General features: G+C 44.5%; 1 protein-coding gene across 4 annotated transcripts in view; it reads left to right on the forward strand.

Annotated features, from left to right (window-relative positions):
• Positions 1-22,646, forward strand: part of RUNDC3B (RUN domain containing 3B) — a 238,260-nt gene that overhangs the window by 115,072 nt on the left and 100,542 nt on the right. For all 4 annotated transcript variants that reach the window (XM_056519126.1, XM_056519128.1, XM_056519130.1 and 1 more), the window contains exons 3-7: positions 660-793; positions 1,448-1,533; positions 3,714-3,803; positions 8,704-8,784; positions 15,983-16,148. In XM_056519126.1, coding sequence (XP_056375101.1) covers positions 660-793; positions 1,448-1,533; positions 3,714-3,803; positions 8,704-8,784; positions 15,983-16,148 — 557 coding nt within the window. The remainder of the gene's footprint in view (positions 1-659; positions 794-1,447; positions 1,534-3,713; positions 3,804-8,703; positions 8,785-15,982; positions 16,149-22,646) is intronic.

Below are 22,646 nucleotides of genomic sequence, written 5' to 3' on the forward strand. Positions count from 1 at the left end.
CAGCCCCCTGTGCCATTTCATCGCCCCCCTTGTGCCATCTTATCAGCCCCCTGTGCCATTTCATCACCCCCTTGTGCCATCTCTTCAGCCCCTTGTGGCCTTTAAAGGGGTACTCCGCTGATCAGCGTTTGGGAGAAACTGTTCCGAAAGCTGGAGCCAGTGACGGGAGCTTGTGAATTCATAGCCCCGCCCCCTCATGACATCACGCCGCCCCCTCAATGGAAGTCCATGGGAGGGGGCGTGATGGCTGTCACGTCCCCTCGCATAGACTTGCATTGAGGGGGCGGGTTGGGACATCATGAGGGGCAGGGCTATGATGTCACGAACTGCCGGCGCCGGACCAGCATTCGGAACAGTTTGTTCCAAACGCTGAGCAGCAGAGTACCCCTTTAAGAGGTTTGCAGGATTTTGCGGGACCCGCTGTATGTTCTGTGACCACCCGCTTCTACCCGTGCCCACAAGTCTTTTATTGGGTCCCGCAGGATCCCAATCCTGATGCAGGACTCTACCTAGAACCATAGATAAACATTTTAATATACCAATACATTGTACCAGATACCCAACTGGGCTGTGCTACTTATACATATGGCAGAAATGTGAAGAATAACAGTTGCAATGTATGGAAAGTTCTGGCTAACTCTGGCTTCATCTCTCCTCAGGTCAGCTCACTTGGTTTGGCTATGAAAGTCCTCGAAGCTTCTGGGATTATATACGGGTTGCATGTTCCAAAGTATCTCACAGTTGTATCTGTAGTATTGAGAACATGGAGAATGTCAGCTCCTCGAGAGCTAAGGTAAGAACTTCTCTCTTAGGTGACACAAAGATGGCCGCTATACACTTATTTACACACATGTTGGTAAAGCAATGACATAGCGGCTGGAATTGGCAGCATTTATTTGGCTGCACACTACGACTTCCTACGTGTATTAAAGTGGAATGTGTAGCCCTAATCTCTGTAGGAGTCCCTGCTGATCTGTAAGGAGTCTGGGACTAACTCAATCTGCACCTCCAATTTGGGCATTGAAGTTCCCAGAATCCTTTGCTCCATTAATAAACGAATAACAAATATTCAAATTGCCACTGATTCCTATACGGTCCCATATCCCTATGACGGCACTTCCTGTTCTGTTTTCTGTATTTTTCAGCCTTGTCATAGGAACATTGTGGGCATTGAGCATCCATATCAATATCCTAAACTTTTGATAGTGCCCCTTATCAACCTGAGTTTATGTTCCCCAACCCCCGGCGATCAGCTGTTACCCCTGGCGGGAGTTGAGTGTGGATCACCATAATGGCCCTAGGGTAATTAAACGCTATGGAGGGGAAACAAACACAAGGCCGTTCTGTCCCAGGTGGCAAAGTCTGGAGCCATATTAGGAGGGCCCATTTTGATCATTGATTTGGTTCCCCCTTTCTTTTTATTTATATGTGTATTCTTTTATTTTAGGGTAGGGCTTGGATCAGAGTTGCACTTATGGAAAAACGCTTGTCCGAGTATATTACAGCTGCACTGAGAGACTATAAGACGACAAGGTATTGCCAGTTTAAATCAACAATTGTTATGTATTGTTACTTTGTATCAGTTACATTGAGTTAGTTATAACACTGATATTATAAATACATCATCTATATACCTGCTCCATACAGAGCCTTCTTGTAAAGCAGATACATCTAGTGCACAGATATTGCGTGATTGACAGCCCGGTAACAGCCTCTGTTTAGGGAGCAGAGTGGTGACGAGGGCTGTCAATCATGCTGAAGGAGCGTGATTACAGCGCAGCCGACAGGACTAAGTAAGCATAGCTCCCCACCAAGGGGACTACATACAAGGCCGGCAGGGTAGGCTTACTCACCATCACCATCTCTGTAGGCAGTAACGTCTACCTGGGATGGTGAGGAAGATAATTTTACCATATATACCATGTGGCAATATATGGTAAAATCTAATGCGTGGTTCACTTTAATGTACAAGCTATGCTTGTGGGCTTTGTTTTTTTTGTTTTTAAGCCAAAATCAGGATTGAAAAAATCAAAAAAATGAGAGACATATAAATCTTATTTTATTATAAATATTAGTTTCTTTTGTTCATATAGAGCAGGTAAGACATGTGGCCCAAGGGCTAGGTATTAAAGGGGTACTCCGACGCTTAGACATCTTATCCCCTATCCAAAGGATAGGGGATAAGATGCCTGATTGCGGGGGTCCCGCCGCTGGGGACCCCCGTGATCTTGCACGCCGCACCCCGTTAAAATCAGTCCCCGGAGCGTGTTTGCTCCGGGTCTGATTACTGCCGATCACGGGGCCGGAGCGTTGTGACGTCAAGGCTCCGCCCAGTGTGATATCATGCTCCGCCCCCTCAATGCAAGCCTATGGGAGGGGGCGTGACAGCTGTCACGCCCCCTCCCATAGGCTTGCATTGAGGGGGCGGAGCGTGACGTCACACTGGGCGGAGCCTTGACGTCACAACGCTCCGGCCCCATGATCGACAGTAATCAGACCCGGAGCAAACACGCTCCGGGGACTGATTTTAACGGGGTGCGGCGTGCAAGATCATGGGGGTCCCAAGCGGCGGGACCCCCGCGATCAGGCATCTTATCCCCTATCCTTTGGATAGGGGATAAGATGTCTAAGCGCCGGAGTACCCCTTTAAGGTTGGCAAAATGGAAAATGGGGTTGTTACTTGACTGCTTTCTTTCAAAGACATCTCCACTCCTGTCCATAGGTTGTGTCTGGAACTGTATTTCAGCTCCATTGAAGAGAATGGGACTGAGCTGCAATACTGTGCACAAACCGTGAACAAGAGTGACACTGCAAAAGCAGCCACATAGTATTAATAGAAACAGAGATACATCTTATGTTAGCAGTAGACTCCCCTTGTAAGGCCCTGATTAGGAACATCTACTTAAGATGCCTATTTTCTTGAAATTTGTCCATTTTACTAGGCTTGAGGTGAGAAATCTAGTACTTTGAAGGGAAATTTCTTTTTATATCAACTGGTGCCAGAAAGTTATACAGATCTGTAAATTACTTCTATATAAAAATCTTAATCCTCCCAGTACTTATCAGCTGCTGTATGCACCAGAGGAAGTTGTGTAGTTCTTTCCAGTCTGACCACAGTGCTCTCTGTTGACATTTCAGGAACTGTCCAGAGCAGGAGAGCCCTGCTCTGGACAGTTCCTGACACGGACTGAGGTGTCAGCAGAGAGCACTGTGGTCAGACTGAAAAGAAATACACAAACAACTTCCTGTGGAGCATACAGCAGCTGATAAGTACTGGAAGTAATTTACAAATCTGTATAACTTTCTAAAAAAAAATCCTCCAGAGTACCCCTTTAATCGCTGCAGTGGATTACTCCTGGTTTAGGTTATAAAATAGACAAAAATATACTGCACCACAAAGGAAATCACGGTTTAGAAAAATTGTATGAATTCCCATTCACCGACATTGGCGGCTGCAGCGCTTCGCACACAAGTGGTATCCGCTCGGCGATTTCTTCTAGATAATATTCAAATTTCAGCTGAAGCAATCCATTTCCTCTGTGAGCAGAAAGCATTAATCACAGTGCGCTCTCCCGTACCGATAATGCCATAAAAATTCAATGAAATGCACAGTCGGGGTTTGCGCTTGCGGTTATGTCATAATAATGTATTGCAGACCTGCTGTGTTACTGACAATCTGTTTGCTAAACTGAAAGCTGTTTTCTGCCCCATAGGAGGTTTTACGACGATGGAGCGATAGTCTTAGGTGAAGAAGCAAACATGCTTGCGGGTATGCTGCTCGGACTCAATGCCATTGATTTTAGGTGGGTTTATCGGGGTACTCCCAGTGCATACAAAGGCCGCGCGTAAGGTGGTGACGGAGCGCGCCATTGATGTATTAGTAGCAGGCTATTGTATTTTAAACAGGCGAGGCGAGCATTGTTTTATCACCTGACAATTGATAGTCTAATTATTGTTTCCTTTATAGTGCCAATATTCTATGCTGATTACTTTCATAAAATTTCTTTAGATGAGTCATGGTCTGTTTTTGCATAACACAGCGCCAAAGCCCCTGCTTTCCTTCACACAGCCATAAAGTAAGAGTCTATTCACATGGCAGAATTTGCGCTTGCGGAATTCCGCCTCAAATTAAAGCCCATAGACTTCTATGGGATTCCGCGCTCCCATTCACACTTCTGAATTTCCGTTTGCGGAATGGGGGTGCGGAATCTCATAGAAGTCTGTGGGCTATTACTTGAGGCGGAATTGCGCAAGCGGAAATTCAGAAGTGTGAATGGGAGAGCGGAATCCCATAAACGTCTATGGGCTCTAATTTGAGGTGGAGTTGCGCAAGTGGAAATTCAGAAGTGTGAATGGGAGTGCGGAATCTCATAGAAGTCTAAGGGTTTTAATTTGAGGCGCAATTGCGCAAGCGGAAATTCAGAAGTGTGAATGGGAGTGCGGAATACCATAGATGTCTATGGACTTTAATTTGAGGCGGAATTGAGCAAGCGGAAATTCAGAAGTGTGAATGGAAGTGCGGAATACCATAGATGTCTATGGACTTTAATTTGAGGCGGAATTGCGCAAGCGGAAATTCAGAAGTGTGAATGGGAGTGCGGAATCCTATAGAAGTCTATGGGTTTACATTTGAGGCGGAATTTTTTCAAGCGGAAATTCAGAAGTGTGAATAGGACTGTGGAATCCCATAGAAGTTTATGGGTTTTACTTTGAGGCAAAATTTTGCAAGTGGAAATTCAGAAGTGTGAATGGGAGTGCGGAATCCCATAGAAGTCTATGGGCTTTAAAATTCTGAAGTTTGAAGGGGACATGGGGCAGAAAAATTCCACTCGGAAATTCTGGGTCCCATTGTTTTGTTTTTTTTATGGGATTTTGCTGCACCGTGCACAAAGCAGATTCTCCGAAGCAGAAACATCTGCCAGGAAAATTCCGATTCCAGCCTCTGCAGAAAGAATTGACAGAATTGAAGAATTTCCGCTCGGAAATGCATTTCAGTCTAAGGGGATGGTGCATTTCCAAGCGATCCTAGTGCCGGCATGTTCTGCGTGAACGTACCCTTAAAGTGCAAGTCTAGCAGGGGTCTAGAGCCTGTTCTGCAAAGATCAGTGTGGAGAGACACAGCTCATGCTGTGCAATACAGTTGCCAAGGCAACAGTATGATGGCCAGCAAGTTCCATGCATAATCCCTTTTCTGATGATTGGAGTTGTGCATGGAACTTTATGGGTGTCATACAGTTGCTGAGGCTACTTTATCGCCCAGCCTTGCCTGTGTCTCTCTGGACCGATCTTTGCAGAATTGGCGGGAGACCAATGCTGAGTATTGTATTGGTGGATTGGATAGGGGATAAGTATCTTATCGGTGAAGCGGATAAGTGATAAATATCTTATCGGTGGAGCGGATAGGTCATGAGTATCTTATCAGAGGAGTGGATAGGTGATGAGTATCTTATCAGAGGGGCGGATAGGTCATGAGTATCTTACCAGAGTAGCGGATAGGTGATGAGTATCTTATGAGAGGAGCGGATAGGTGATGAGTATCTTATGAGAGGAGCGGATAGGTGAAGAGTCTCTTATCGGTGGAGCGGATACGTGAAGAGTATCTTATCAGGAGAGCGGATAGGTGATGAGTATCTAATTTGGGGAGTGGATAGGTGATGAGTATCTTATCGGGGGAGCGGATAGGTGATGAGTATCTTATCGGTGAAGCAGATATGTGATGAGTATCTTATCAGTGGAGCTGATAGAAGATGAGTATCTTATCGGGGAAGAGGATAGGTGATGAGTATCTTATCGGGGGGAGCGGATAGAAGATGAGTATCTTATCATGGAGCGGATAGGTGTTGAGTATCTTATCGTTGGAGCGGATAGGTGATGAGTATCTTATTGGGGGAGCAGATAGGTGATGAGTATCTTATCGGGGGAGCGGATAGGTGATGAGTATCTTATCGGTGGAGCAGATATGTGATGAGTATCTTATCGGTGGAGCAGATATGTGATGAGTATCCAATCAGTGGTGCGGATAGAAGATGAGTTTCTTATCGGGGGAGCGGATAGGTGATGAGTATCTTATCGGGGGAGCGGTTAGAAGATGAGTATCTTATCGGTGGAGTGGATAGGTGTTGAGTATGTTATCGTTGGAGCGGATAGGTGATGAGTATCTTATCAGGGGAGCGGATAGGTGATGAGTATCTTATCAGTGGAGCGGATAGGTGATGAGTTTCTTATCGGGGGAGCTGATAGATGATGAGTATCTTATCGGTGGAGTGGATAGGTGTTGAGTATGTTATCGTTGGAGCGGATAGGTGATAAGTATCTTATCAGGGGAGCAGATAGGTGATGAGTATCTTATCAGTGGAGCGAATAGGTGATGAGTATCTTATCGGGGGAGCGGATAGGTGATGAGTATCTTATCGGTGGAGTGGATAGGTGATGAGTATCTTATCGGTGGAGTGGATAGGTGATGAGTATCTTATCGGGGGAGCTGATAGATGATGAGTATCTTATCGTTGGAGCGGATAGGTGATGAGTATCTTATCAGGGGAGCAGATAGGTGATGAGTATCTTATCAGTGGAGTGGATAGGTGATGAGTATCTTATCGGGGGAGCGGATAGGTGATGAGTATCTTATCGGTGGAGTGGATAGGTGATGAGTATCTTATCGGTGGAGTGGATAGGTGACGAGCATCTTATCGGTGGAGTGGATAGGTGATGAGTATCTTATCGGTGGAGTGGATAGGTGATGAGTATCTTATCGGGGGAGCTGATAGATGATGAGTATCTTATCGGTGGAGTGGATAGGTGTTGAGTATCTTATCGTTGGAGCGGATAGGTGATGAGTATCTTATCAGGGGAGAAGATAGGTGATGAGTATCTTATCAGTGGAGCGGATAGGTGATGAGTATCTTATCGGGGGAGAGGATAGGTGATGAGTATCTTATCGGTAGGAGTGGATAGGTGATGAGTATCTTATCGGGGAAGCCGATAGATGATGAGTATCTTATCGGGGTAGCCGATAGGTGATGAGTATCTTATCGGTGGAGCAGATATGGGATGAGTATCTAATCAGGGGAGCGCATAGGTGATGAGTATCTTATCGGGGGAGCAGATAGGTGATGAGTATCTTATTGGGGGACGTGGATTGGTGATAAATATCTGGTCAGTGGAGCAGATAGGTGAAGAGTATCTGATTAGTAGAGGACAGACCGATGGATCCCCAACTAGAAGAATAGAGGACTTTGTGTACCCCCATTTAACTGGAGCAGTGGCCGGGCATTCAATTCTATGGGCCTAGCAATGATAGCCAGGTACAGCAATTAGCTATCTTCATGAGGCCTATAGAGATGGCAGCTGCTCCATTCAACTCTATGGGTCTGACAAAGATCCCTTGAGCGATGTACTTGGCTGTCTTTGCAAGGCCCATAGAGTTATATAGAGTGGCAGTGCACATTTCTGATTTTCACTGCATTCAAACAGGGAAACACAGGACCCCATTCTTTTGATTGGTGGGCACTCCCTTTGGCACCAATCAGATCCTGCAGATAGGTGATGAGTGTTGTTGGTGGGAAAACCCCTCTTAAGGTGTTATCACAAGATTGAAGGTAATACCCTAACCTCAGGATAAGGGATAATTGGCTGATCAGTGGGTCCGACCACTGAAATGTCTCCTGAATGAATGAATGAAGTAGCATTGTGTATGCTTGGTCAATGTATATTGGACAACACCGTGATTGGTGGAGCAGTCAGACCCCATTGATCAGGAAACAAAGGAAGGGAAGATCCAACTCCTGGGTGTGCAGAAAATCCAGTAAAACTTAACTTTTAATTGTGCATGATAAAACAAGGAAAAACTACCACATAGTGGCAAGTGACATGTCACTGATAAAAAGGGGGTGAAACGTTGACGCCTTTCGAGCTTTTGCTCTTAGTCATGGCTGGTCATGGCTAGTCATGGCTAATGACTAAGAGTGAAAGCTCAAAACGCGTCGGCGTTTCACCCCCTTTTTATCAGTGACATGTCACTTGCCACTATGTGGTAGTTTTTCCTTGTTTTATCATGCACAGTTAAAAGTTAAGTTTTACTAGATTTTCTGCACACCCAGGAGCTGGATCTTCCCTTCCTTTGTTTCTCTGTGCTACGGGGAGTGGCGGCTCCCTGCATCTGTGCTCCGGGACAATTACCAGATGCCTACATGAATTCTATGGTGAGCTGATCTAACTCCCTGTGTTTTCCCACCCCATTGATCGGCTACTTATGCCCTAACCTGTGCATAGGGGATAACCTTTGGTCTTGGGAAAACCCCTTTAAAGGAGTACTATGGTGCTTTTTTTATTAACCCTGTGTGTCCTGGCTGCAAAACGAAACAAAACAAACTTTCACCGAACCCTGTCTTCTTCCGCTTCCTGCGGGACGGTGTGTCATGTTGCGCTCAGCGTGGCACAGAGGATTAATAATTAAAAGCACCATATTACACCTTTAAGTTTTATTTCATTGTGATCTCAAGTCTGAAAACTGCAGTTAGTACATCAAGATATCTCCAAATGAGAGACTGATAGACCCATTCCTGGTCGTCTGTACATTTATAGGTTTTGACTAGCATGTTTTCTTCATTACTATAGGATCATGGTAGATAGAGGGGTACTGTATCAGTGAATCATCCACTTTGTTTTATTTCTCTGTTAACTCTTTCTGCATATTCCCTGTAGTTTTTGCCTTAAAGGAGAGGGCCTGGATGGGAGTTACCCAGCCGTCATAGACTACACGCCATATCTCAAGTTTACTCAGAGGTAAGCTTATACATTGCACTGGGCATGTAAGAAATGGTAAAATTATTGTGAGTTTTAAACAACTTATGTTTTCACTGTATTGTTCCAATGCAGTACAATGATACAACTAAAACAGAAAGCTATTACAAAGGACCACTCATACTCCGATAGTCTTCACATGACAACCATACATGGTCTACCATACATTTCAATTGGTGTTATGTAGTTTTACAATTCTCCCCTAGTGGCCGCTGTAGAGAAATTGAGTGGCTGCAGCTTCTCTTGTAGAAAGAAAAGCCAGACGTGCAGTCAGCTGATCTCAGGGGTAGATTTACAGTGCAAATTGAGTTTAGTTGAGACAGTCCCTTTAAAACTTGCCATGTTAAGATTTGCATTCATATACATACTGAAGAAATCCACATTCTACATTCCTTTTTAACAGGATTTATATAATTTAGCTGAAATTTCCAGGGGAAGCCGCAGGCTATATTACATGACAACCATTAAAATGTGTGGGTAAAAAGGTCACTTTTCTCTTAGTATGTGTCTACTTTAACTGTGGAGTAGACGTAAAGGGGTATTCCCATCTCAGCTAACATAGTTAACCTCTATTGCATGTCACGTAAAATATTTTCACAAATACATTTATTTAGCAAATTTGCCTCCTTCTCCTAAAATTTCTGTCCTTTCCTCCCCTTGTTGACAGCTCATTGGGTAGATTACAGACCACCGCTCCAATCTAGAAGAAGTGGTCAAGCTGGTGTGTGTATATATATATATATATATATATACATATATATATATATATATATATATATATTGTACGTGACTCAGGGGGGTGACGCCAGGGCATCGCTAACCTATGCGGTCCAAGGATAGGACAGCTTCTCCTGGGCCAGGCACAGGAAAATAAATACACCGATGCCAGGTTACAGATAACTGTCTTTACTGAGGCAGGGGTAGATGTTACAATCCTCACAGCGTAGATTACAGTAGACAAGATGCATAGTAACCCTTGGGAGCCCTGTGAACTTGCTGTGACTTTTAGTAATATTGACTTTTGACTGTAGTATTTTAATTCTGAGGCCTCCAATGTTGACTAGGATTCTGATAATGTCCAATTAATGCTACACCTCCAGGGTATGAACTATCACTGTGTGGCCCATCGACTCACCGGGCATTGTGCTCACAATTAGGAATTTCAGACTCCTCCTAGGCAGGGAACACTTACAGAATGGCGCAGTCGCTTGCTTGAAGATTTACATGAGGCTTCCCTTGAATTAAGTAGAAAGAAAAAAGGTTGTGGTTCAGCTCACCATTCGTGACGGACATCAATGAACAGGACTGCGGCTATCATGCAGCATTTCTAGACAGGCTTGGAGCATGGACAATGCGGGCCATATCCCGGATAATATGGAGAAAGCAGAGGAGGTCAGGGGTCCAGCTCACAAAAATAGGCTAAAACATAATTTTTACTTCATATGTATAAAAAACATGGACACAAAGAAAAAAAAAAGAAAGAAAAACCCTATAGGTGCATTCCCTTGAATCACCTCACACTCTCTTTTCCACACTGGAGCTCACACTAATAACGTATAGCTAGACTAAGACTGGATAACTCCTCCCCCCTAGCTAGGGCGCCTACCATTGGGCAACCAGGGTCACATGGGTACTCTGCATCATACCTCCTTACAGATATCCTGTACATTTCTTAAAGGTACAGTGCAAAACAATATAAATTAACAGGCAAAGACCATAACAAATATGTAAGCATCACATGAGCAGCAAGGCCCATCGCAGGAACCTGAAGAAATGTTTACCTGACAGGACGGACTCAGGTACTGGGACACCACATATATACCATATATAAGATATTCCAATATAGAGCAGATGTTCAACTCACCCCTCATTGCCATAGGCATCTTGGACCAGAATGGACCAATTCCACCCAGTCTTAGTACAAGATACGAGATGCTCCAGCGCAAGTTCGGTGAAAAAACAAGGATTTTTATTCAACACATGTAGGTTCAGACAAGACAACCTTGTCTGGACTTGCATGTGTTGAATAAAAATCCTCTTATTTCACCAATGTTTAAGATATATACACAAACACACACCAGCCCCACCACCTATTCTTGTGGAGTGGTGGTTGGTAACCTACCCAATGAGCTGTCAACAAGGGGAATGGAGCAGGAATATCAGGAAAATAAGGATGCATTAGCTAAATTAATGTATTTGTAAAATATTTAGCGTAACGCTATGAGAACACCCCTTTAAAGGGGTATTCCACGGAAAAACTTTATATATATATATGTATATATTATCAACTAGCTCCAGAAAGTGAAACAGATTTGTAAATTACTTCTATTAAAAAAATGTAATCCTTCCAATAATTATCAGCTGCTCTCTGCTGACATCTCTGCTTGTCTCGGGAACTGCACAGAGTAGAAGAGGTTTGCTATGGGGATTTGCTTCTACTTTGGACAGTTCCCCAGACAGTTGTCGTCAGAGAGAGATTTTTTTTATAGAAGTACCGTATATACTCGAGTATTAGCTGTTCTGAATATAAGCCGAGGCCCCTAATTTCCCCCCAAAAACCTAGGAAAAGTTATTGACTCAACTATAGGGTGGGAAATACATCATCCCCCCATGTCATAATCCCCCCCGTCATCATCACCCCCGTCATTAACACCCCTGTCATCATCACCCTGTCATTAACACCCTCATCATCATCACCCCGTCATCATCAGCCTGTCATTATCACCCTCGTCATCATCCCCCTCGTCATCATCCCCCCCTTCATAATCACCGCCTGTCAATCCCTTCGTCATCATCCAGACCCCACCCACCCCCCTTTCATTTTCTACTCACCTCCCCAGTTATTGCTTTCTCATTGGGAAGGAAGGGTGAGCTGGTCCGGGCCGTCCATCTTCGGCCATCTATGCTGCAGGGACCGTCCGGTGGGGAAGGTTTGTCGTTCTGGCTGTCCATCTTCACCTGGAGGCCCTCTTCTCCGCTCCGGGCCGGCCAAGGACTAGTGACGTTGCTTTGATGATGACGTCCGTGACGTCCCTGCGCATGAACGTCCCTGAGCAGTGGCGTCAATGCAGCGTCACTAGTTTGGGGCCGGAGTGGAGAAGAGGGCCTCCCGGTGAAGATGGACAGCCGGAACGACTAACCTTCCCCACCGGACTGTCCCTGCAGCATAGATGGCCTAAGATGGATGGCCTGGCCCATCCCGTCACAGCTAAGCCAGAAACGTTTTTTGTTCACTCGAGAATAAGCCGAGGGGGGCGTTATCAGTATGAAAAATCATGCTGAAAAACTCGGCTTATACTTAAGTATATATGGTAATTTACAAATCTGTTTAAAGGGGTACTCCGCCCCTAGACATCTTATCCCCTATCCAAAGGATAGGGGATAAGATGTCAGATCGCCGAGGTCCCACTGCTGGGGACCCCGGGGATCGCTGCTGCAGCACCCCGCTATCATTACTGCGCACAGCGAGTTCGCTCTGCACGTAATAACGGGCAATACAGGGGCCGGAGCATCGTTACGTCCCTCGTGACGTCACGGCCCGCCCCCATCAATACAAGTCTATGGGAAGGGGGAGTGGCAGTCGTCACGCCCCCTGCCATAGACTTGCATTAAGGAGACGGGCCGTGATGTCATGAGGGGCGGAGCCATGACGTCACGCTGCTCCGGCCCCTGTATCGCCCGTCATTACGCACAGAGCGAACTCGCTCTGTGCAGTAATGATGGCGGGGTGCCGCAGCGGCGATCCCCGGGGTCCCCAGCAGCGGGACCGCGGCGATCTAACATCTTATCCCCTATCCTTTGGATAGGGTATAAGATGCCAGGGGCGGAGTACCCCTTTAACTTTCTGGATCCAGTTGATTTTAAGTTTTTTCCTGGATAACCCCTTTAATATTATTTCATGTATTTGTGCTGCTCTGATGACAAAAAGTGGCAAAAGTATAACTTCAGTGAAGGAAACAAGCTAAAACATAGCTTATATTCTCCAAAAAATAGGATAAAATCAGGTTCAAAGATGCATCTATTTCCAGCTGTTCTGGAATGATGTTATCTAGTCACCCATCTAGTTTCTAGCATACACATCTTGTTCCCTGCTCTGCACAGTATCCTGTCTTCTCTTTCAATATGCATTTTGGCAGTATTGAAATAAATGGCTTGTTTTCTTATTATCACCCAGTCTGTGCATTGAAATAAATAAATACGTAAATGAATGAATGAATACATACATAAATAAATAGATTAATAAATAAATTCATAAATAAAATGTACAAAAATAATAAAAAATAAATAAAACTAAATAAACAAATAAAAAACAAAATAAACAAAAATAAAATACCAAGGTAAACAAACAAAAAAAACTAATTTTTTATTTTTTTTTGCCATAATTCACTTTAGCCCTATTGGTTTCCTTAGACAAATCCCAATAAAAATCATGTTAAAAAAACTTTAAAAAGTCCCAACAAAAATCACGCTAACCACGATTGGTTTCTATACTATTTTCTATGTACAGACGTGCCCCGTGCTCTGAACGCCGGTGCAATTTCTCCATTACGTGGAATTCACAGCCCAGAAATAATGTGTGGACAGTAAAGCATATAATTACCGCCGTCACGTCACGTATAATTTCAGGCGGTGTGATAAACAATACAGAATGAAAACCGGCTATTTTACAGAAATGTAATGGAATTAATGTTTCGCGTTCTGGAAGGTTTTAATCCTGTTCTGAATTCAAGGCACTTAACCGCATGGTGCACGCAGACCCCCCCTGGGGAGCTTTACATTTGATTGCCACGAATGAAACGTGTTCACAGCATTTTTCACACTAATTGATTTTTTTTTTTTTTTCCTCTGAGGAAAGATTATAGGAAATTAAGCAATAAAGAATTATGAGTGGAAAAAAAAATAGGGAAATTCTAAGTAGACTTGTGCAGAAGAGAGGCAGCAATTGTGCGGTCTGTCGACGAGTCCATCAAGTTCGACCTATAACCCTAATGTGTGGATCAAAAGCAGTAGTCTCCAAACTGTGGACCTCTAGATGTTGCAAAATTACAACTCCTAGCATGCCCGGACAGCCAACGGCTGTCCGGGCATGCTAGGAGTTGTAGTTTTGCAGTCCAGGGGTAAAAATCTGAATAAATTCTTGGGTCAACACCCTGTCCCCAGTTATTCTTCCCACATGGTACACCCTCTCATTCATGGTCTCCACCATTGCTCCCCATCTGGTTCATAGTCCGCAGCAAGCCACCTATCTCATTCATGGTCCTCAACATTACTTACAATTCGATTCATCGTAGTCCCCAGCAAGGACACCGATCTCATTCCTTGTCCCCAACTCTTTTCCAGTCCACCACATGACTCCCCATTTTAGCCCACAGCATTGCTCTTTTCGAATTCCTAGTCCTTAGCATTGCCCCACATCTCATTCCTGGTCACCAACATAGCTCCTCATCCTTAGCATTGCCGCACATTTCATTCCTGGTCACCAACATGGTTCTCTATCTTATTCCTTGTCCCCAGCATGGCTTCCCATGTCATTCCTGACCCACAGCATAGATCTCCATCTCAGTCCTGGTCCTCAGTTTGTCCCCTTCATGACTTATTCCTAATCCACCGCATGACTCCCCATCTTATTCCTAGCCGACAGCAGTGCTTTCCCCTAATTCCTAGTCCTTAGCATTGTCCAAAGTCTCAATCCTGGTCACCAGCATGGCTCCCTATCTCATTCCTAGTCTACAGTATGGTTCCTCATCTCATTCCAATTCTAAGCACTCCATCTCATTACTCACTAATGTTATTTGTAGACCCCAGCATTAGCTTCCTATTTTATTATGAGTCCCCAGCATGGCCTCCTTTCTCCTTCCTGGTTCCCAGCATGGCTTCCCATTTTATTCCTAGCCCATAGCATGGTTACCTTTAAATTTCTAGTGACCAACATGGCTCCTATCTCATTCCTGGTGCATTCATTGTTCCCATCTCAATCCAAATCCCAGCATGGATACCCACTTTTCCATGGCCCCAAGCTAAGGACTAGGAATTAGAAGAGAGCAATGCTGTGGGCTAAAATGGGGAGTCATGTGGTGGACTGGGAAAGAGTTGGGGATAAGAAATTAGATCAGTGTCCTTGCTGGGGACTATGATGAATCGAATCATAAATGATGTTGAGGACCATGAATGAGATAGGTAGCCTTGCTGTGGACTATGAACCAGATGGGGAGCAACGGTGCAGATCCACAGTTTGGAGACCACTGCTTTTGATCAACACATTAGGGTTATAGGTCAAACTTGATGGACTCGTCGACAGACTGCACAATTGCTGCCTCTCTTCTGCACAAGCCATAGAGGTAGCTATAGAGGTAGCAGTCGAACCGGGGCCCTAGTGCCTAAGGGGGTCCAAAACATCGGGCCCATAAGCTACGCCTCTGGTCCCAAGTATGTCTCCCCATCTTATTCCTGATCCCTAGCATGGCTCCACATTTTATTCCTGGTCCGATGCATAGTTTCCCATCTCATTCCTGGTCCCCTGTATGGAGCCGCCTCTCATTCCGCACCCCAGCAAGGCCCCACCTCTTATTGGATTTTATTGAATCAATTTTTCCTTCTACTCGTGAGATGTTCCCTGTGCCACTGGCTCCAAGTGGTTTAGAAAACGCTCCACATTTTTTTCCTGGTCCGATGCATAGCTTCCCATCTCATTCCTGGTCCCCAGAATGGAGCCCCCTCTCATTCCGCACCCCAGCAAGGCCCCACCTCTTATTCCAGGCCCCCAGCATGGCTCCTCTCCCCATTGTCTCCTTCATTCTATCCAATGAGAGTTGCTGGTGCTGACAATGCTCCTCACCTTTTTTTGGTGATGCAGAACAAAGCTAACCTGCTTCTAGATGATTCCAAGTGCATCCAATGTGTTGCCTACTAGAAAGGGTTTCATCTGAAATATTTTCTAAAAAAATAAGTAATCTTATGTGGGATACGGGTGTTATCTGGTTATAGAGAAGCAGCTTCCTTAGGCTATAAAGGGGGAAAATCCTTCACAGAAAAATGGGGTCTAGATGAGGAGTATCTTCTCAAAGTGGTGGTCTTCTTGAGAGGTTTCACTGTAATTTACAATTGTTCTTTTGCTAGCCATCGATCAGATCTGAATTATACTGATGATACATATGACTTGTACTTTTGTCGTCTTGCGCAGCTCTGATAGCATCAGCAGTGATGAGGAAGAGCTCAGGACATTAGGGAGCAGCGGCAGCGAGAGCAGCACCCCAGAAAATTTTGTTCCGCCATTCCTGGATGAAAACAGCTGGTACAACAAGTGCAAGAAGTCGGAACAGAAGTATCGGCTCGCCTTGGAGCAAAAGGTAACATCGAAAGTTTTCAGCAGTTGTTTCTTACAGTTACATGCAAGTCTATTGTATTTCCAGCACATCTCCTGATCATGTTACTTTCGGCAGCAGAGATTGCCCAAGACTTTACCATCACGTTGGTCCGGCAGCAGGATGTTTTTAAAGTATTATTTAACTGTCCGGCAGGTGCAGAGAATAGTTAGTGTGGGGGACAGAAGATATGAGGTTGGGATATGCGGACGGGATATGAGGGCGGGATATGAGGATGGGATATGAGGACAGGATATGAGGAAGGGATATGAGGACGAGATATGAGGACGGAATATGAGGATAAGATATGAGGTCAGGATATGAGGTTGGGATATGAGGAGGGGATATGAGGACGGGATATTAGGACGGGAAATGAGGACAGTATATGAGGACGGGATATGAAGGCAGGATATGAGGAGGGGATATGAGGAGGGGATATTAGGACAGGATATGAAGTCAAGAACTGAGAGGGTCATATGAGGATGGGATATGAGGACAGGAAATGAGGATGGGATATGAGGATGGGATATGAGGACGGGATATGAGATTGGGATATGAGAATGGGATATGAGGATGAGATATGAGGTCGGGATATGAGGTCGGGATATGATGACAGGATATGAGGAAGGGATATGAGGTCGGGATATGAGGAGGGGATGTGAGGAGGGGATATGAGGTCGGGATATGAGGAGGGGATGTGAGGAGGGGATATGAGGACAGGATAAGAGAATGGGATATGAGGACAGGATATGAGGAAAAATATAATAACAGGATATGTGGATGGGATATGAGGACGGACTATGAGGTCGGGATATGAGGACAGGATAAAAAAAACAGCATATAAGGTTGACATATGAGGACAGGACCTGAGGACGAGATATGAGGTTGAGATATGAGGTTGAGATATGAGGACTGCATATAAGGTTGACATATGAGGATGGGATATGAGGAGGAGGTATTAGGTCGTGATACTAGGAGGGGATACAAGGACGGGATATGAGGACAAGATATGAGGTCGAAATATGAGATTGGGATAAGAGGAAGGGATATGAGTACAAGATATGAAGATGGGATATGAGGACGAAAGCCTCATTTTTGCTTTTCCCTTCCAACAAGGTTTAGGTAGAAAGACCACTCCAGCACAGACCAAACTTTGGGGTGAGTTTATCATTTTAAATGCCTTTGGCCATCCGGGCATGCTGGGAGTTGTAGTTTTGCAACATCTAGAGGTTGGGAAGCACTGCTGTTATGTATTGTCTTCCTCCCGCCTACAGATTTACTGCCGACACTATTTTGTGGTTCTCTCTAAAGGCATTGACGTCTGTTCTTATTGCTCCCACAAGGGTCAGAGTGGCTCCTTACGTCTGTGGGATTTTCCACCCGTGCTCAGGGTTATGTTAAATCAGTGCAGAAAAGGAACAGTACATTGCCATTTTCTGCTTTTTTTCAACCAGGGTGCCTACAGCTGTTGCAAAACTGCAACTCCCAGCATGCCCGGACAGCCGAAGGCTGTCCGGGCATGCTGGGAGTTGTAGTTTTGTAACATCTGGAGGCACACTGGTTTGGAAACACTACTGTATACCGGAGCGGAGATGAATGCTGTATTCAGGTTTTCCATGTCCCAGTATGTGTCTATGAGCGGAGTAATGGTTGTTGGATAGATTTCCCCGCTGTAATTCTCTCGTGCACAATACTCTTTTCTCCTGGCTAAAATTGATTTTTTTTTTTCTTTTCAAATTCAAAGTAGAAAAAGTAAAATGAGAGTCTATGGATTGGAGCGATAAGCAGGCCGGCTAGAGGTAATATGGGCCTGTGCCGGCTGCCGCTTCCATACACTTTCCCCATCTTTCATGGCAATCCTATTACTGAGAGCATGGCAAGAGCTGGATGAGATATTCTTTCACACAATGCAGTTTATATTCTGTTCCAAAATCTCAATATTCTCGGCAGCTTTAAAGGAACGTGATGTGTAAATTGTTATCTTCTCGACTTGTATTATGTAATTCGGTGCTGCTCTTCCCTGTTATCAGCTATTTCAGGTTGCGCTTCATTGTAAGGATGTCCCAATACTGGTATTTGTATCTTTACTGATACCTGGCATTTGCACAAGTACTCGTGCAAAGAACCCCCGATACCCATCCACATAACTTCAGACCAAAAAGTAAATCCCTTTCACCTTTCTTCTGCTTCATTGTTCGTTCCATTATCCGGAGTGGTGCAGGACCTGCTGCGCGGTTACGTAATTTCTTTGGGCGGCAGGTCCTGCAACACTCTGGCTTGCAGGAGATGGTCCTGCACCACTAACAGATCAGAGGATGTATAGAGGACTTAGTGTGGGAGCGAAGGGAAGGTGAAAGGGATTTATTTTTTGGTCTGAAGGTATCTGGATGGGTATTGTGGTCATTTGCACAAGTACTTTTGCAAATACCAGTATTAGGATTTATTGGGCGGGGGGAACTACTTAATGGGGGCATCTAATGGGAGGTTCCCTGGGTACCTGACTACCTAACTACTGGGGGCGTCTACCTAACAGGGTACGGTTCCCTACCTACTAATAGGGGAATCTCTACTTACTGATCTTCTGGGGGGGCTTCTACCTAATGGGGGGATTCCCTACCTACTTACTGGGGGCTTCTACCTAATGGGAGAGAATTACCTACCTACTGGGGGCTTCAACCTAATAGGGGGGAACTACCTACCTATCTTCTGGGGGTAAAAGTTGAACATGAGGCCAACAATGACACTTATAATGAATATATGCCCCCAGTAGGTAGGTAGGGAATTAAGAGGGGATTACCTTCCTACCAATCTTTTGGGGGCCTCTACCCAATAGTGAGGATTCCCTATTTACTGTGGGTTTCTACCTAATATGGGGGGATTACCTACCTACTGTTTTTTATTTTTTTTTCTACCTAATAACGGGAATTCCCTAGCTACCGGGCGCATATCTTCATTACGAGTGTCAGTGAGGGCCACATATTCGACTTATGCCTAAGGCTTCATAAAGTCTAGAGCCACTTCTGCTGTCACATTACATTAAAAAAAAAGTATCAGTAATTGGTATCAGTGAGTACTTAAAAAAAGGATCATTAGTAGTATTCTGTCTTTTAAAAAAAATCCTGTCCTATTTTTGTACAGGAAGTGACAAAACAAGCTAAACCAGACTCCTTTAAGGTGTCTCCATGTCTCTATGGTTTCCTAGCATAAATGATGGTTTTGAAATCTGTACAGAACCCCACAAGGAAACATATGGTTATAACTAAAGTCCTATATAATTTTACAGGTGCAGTGATTCCAGTTTTTATCATGTGTGCACAAGGTCGCACAATGACTTCTATATGTTATATGAAACAGCTTTGTCATCCTGACTTATTAGAGAAATAACAAGTTAGCAAGTGCCAGCTCTGTATTCTTTTGGAATAACTTTTTCTTAAAGTGATTGTCCACCCCGAATGTCATGACTGACCTTATTATCCAATTTTGTTGAATTATTTCCTAATATATCCGCATAGTGTTCAAAACTCTGCATTGTGTTCAAAACACAGAGCTCCAACCCCCCCTGTATAGGCAGTAAAGGGTTAACTCCATCTTAAAAGAGTATTCCAGTGTTTAAAAATGAATCCCCTTCCTCTGAACTCAACCCACTTCCCCAGAATCCCTTCCCCTTCTCTGCACAGGTCGCAAGGCATGCCTAGGAAACTCTTCTATTGAAGTCAATGGGACAGCTTTAGTCTATTGTTGTCTATGGACCATGGGACCTGCTGTAAAGGTATATCTGTCACGTTGGGGCAGGGAACAATGAAGTCCTAACTCACCCACAGCCACTGTCCCTACCTATTGCCTATCCGCCCTAAATGACTGATCGACCACGATGACAAATCCTACCTGCTAAGTGCTGGGGCAGTGTTGCCAAAATAATGAAATACAAAAACAGTAGGGGTCGATAAACAGCTGGAGGCACACAAACTAACAGAGATACACTAAGACACACACACACGGCTAAATTGATGACAGTCTAGTTGAGGTTGGTACCAGGAGATAGTGGAGTACAGAAACGCAGAGCAAGTGAAGAGTCAAGGGAAAAGCCAAAGATCAATAAACAAGCAGGTATCCAGTAAGCAGGAAGTGTCAGGTATAACCTTTCACAGACAATGAAATGATAGGCAGGTGATCAGGGATACACCTTTCTGATAGGTAGCAGAGCTGAGAATCATATTCAGATGACACAGGCGAGCTCCCAGCAGCTCCAGCCCAACTAAGTCATTTAAAGGGTTACTCCGCTCCCCAGCTTCCGAAACTCAATGTTCCGAACGCTGGGTGCGGGCTTCCGTGTTCATGCCCGCCCCCTCGTGACGTCACGCCCACTTCCCATAGACTTTCATTGAGGGGGTGGGGCGTGACATCACGGGGCAGGGCATGAACAGGGCGCCCAGCATTTGGAACATTGAGTTCCGGAAGCTGGGGAGGGGAGTAACCCTTTAAAGGGGTTGTCCAGGAAAAAAACTTTTTTATATATATATCAACTGGCTCCAGAAAGTTAAACAGATTTGTAAATTTCTTCTATTAAAAAATCTTAATCCTTTTAGTACTTAGGAGCTTCTGAAATTGTTCTTTTCTGAGCTCTCTGATGACACCTGTCTCGGGAACCGCCCAGTTTAGAAACAAATCTCCATAGCAAACCTCTTCTACTCTGTGCAGTTCCCGAGACAAGCAGAGATGTCAGCAGAGAGCACTGTTGCCAGACAGAAAATAACAACTCAACTTCAGCAGCTGATAATTATTGAAAGGATTAAGATTTTTTTAATAGAAGCAATTTACAAATCTGTTTAACTTTCTGGAATAGCCCTTTAACTCTTCTTGTACAGCCAGAGCCAGACGTTACAATATCTCTAAATGCTGTTAAAATCAGCTCAGGTAAGATAGCTGCCCTGAAATAAAAACTATTACAATCAAAAAATAGATACAGATTAGAAAAAAAAATTCAGATTCTGGCTTTAGTCAGTAAAACAATCTAGGTGACACATGTTCTTTAACACAGATTTTGGACCTAAAATTTGTTTTATATAAGGCATTTACTTTATTGACTCTTTAGCAGCTTTTGTTACGGTTTTGGTGGAGGTTTCTAGGTGACAGGCGACACATCACTTCCCGCTCTCTCACAAGTCATTATATTGTGGCTTTTCATTGTAATTGGTTTCCGGTGATGTTTGGAGTGCACACTTGAGAAGAGCTTTAGGGTGCGTTCACACGCTTTTCGTTTTCCGCTGCATATCTGAAAGTGGGCGGGCTCTTCTCGGCTGTCCAAAGCAGATTTTCCGTGGCAGAATTTACGCTGCGGAAAATCCTCCGCAGTCCCTACTGACTTCAACGGGGCTTGTGGCGGATTTTTCGCAGCGTAAATTCCTCCATGGAAAATCTGCTGCGGACAGACGAGAAGAGCCCGCCCCCTTTCAAATACGCAGCGAAAAACCCGCAAAAACAAAAAGCGTGTGAACGCACCCTTATACTGTTTTTTTCTTGTGCCCACGAGTTCACAATTAATTCATTCTCAGACTGAGCTCCATCTGCTGAAGTTTCCTCCCAGTGTATTGGACTTTCCATTCTCTGTGCTTGCTGCAGATGGTTTTCCTTCTTCTTTAGGCTAGGTTCAGACTACGGAATCTCCGGGCAGAAAATTTCCGCCCGGAGATTCCGAGTATGGCCAGGACCGCGCGGACACTGCAGTCTCCAATAGACTGCAATGTGTTCCGCGAGTATTTCCGCCTGAAGAAAGAGCAACGCCATTCTTCAGGTGGAAATTTCCAAGCGGATTTTCCGTTCACAAATTCCGCTTCACAAATTCCAAAGTGTGAATTTGTGAACGGAAACACATTCGCTACACTATACATTTTAGCAAGCGAAATTTCCGCCTGCAATTTCAAAGCGGAATTGCAGGTGGAAATTCCGTAGTGTGAACCTAGCCTAAGAGTGTTTGTTTGCATCCTGGGCTCCCAGATGCATTGACATCATACTGCACCTTGTCTACACCTGCCGCTGCATGATGTAAGACAGTCGTAACACAAGTTCATACTCAGCTTGGCTTTTACCATCTCAGTAACTGTATCAGGGATATTTCAGCTCACTCCAAGCACATATGGTCACTGAAGGATAAATGTTTCTATAAATACCACTTGAAGTCAATGGGAGGACATTTATCAATGTTGGTGTAAGGTGGTTAAAGGGGTATTCCAGGCAAAAACTTTTTTTTATATACCAACTGGCTCCGGAAAGTTAAACAGATTTGTAAATTACTTCTATTAAAAAATCTTAATCCTTCCAATAGTTATTAGCTTCTGAAGTTTTCTGTCTAACTGCTCAATGATGATGTCACGTCCCGGAGCTGTGCATGATGGGAGAATATCCCCATAGGAACTGCACGGCTCCCGGGACGTGAGTCATCAGAGAGCAGTTATACAGAAAACAGCAACTCAACTTCAGAAGCTA

This window comes from Hyla sarda, chromosome 5 (assembly GCF_029499605.1).
Source record: "Hyla sarda isolate aHylSar1 chromosome 5, aHylSar1.hap1, whole genome shotgun sequence".
Classification (NCBI taxonomy): domain Eukaryota; kingdom Metazoa; phylum Chordata; class Amphibia; order Anura; family Hylidae; genus Hyla; species Hyla sarda.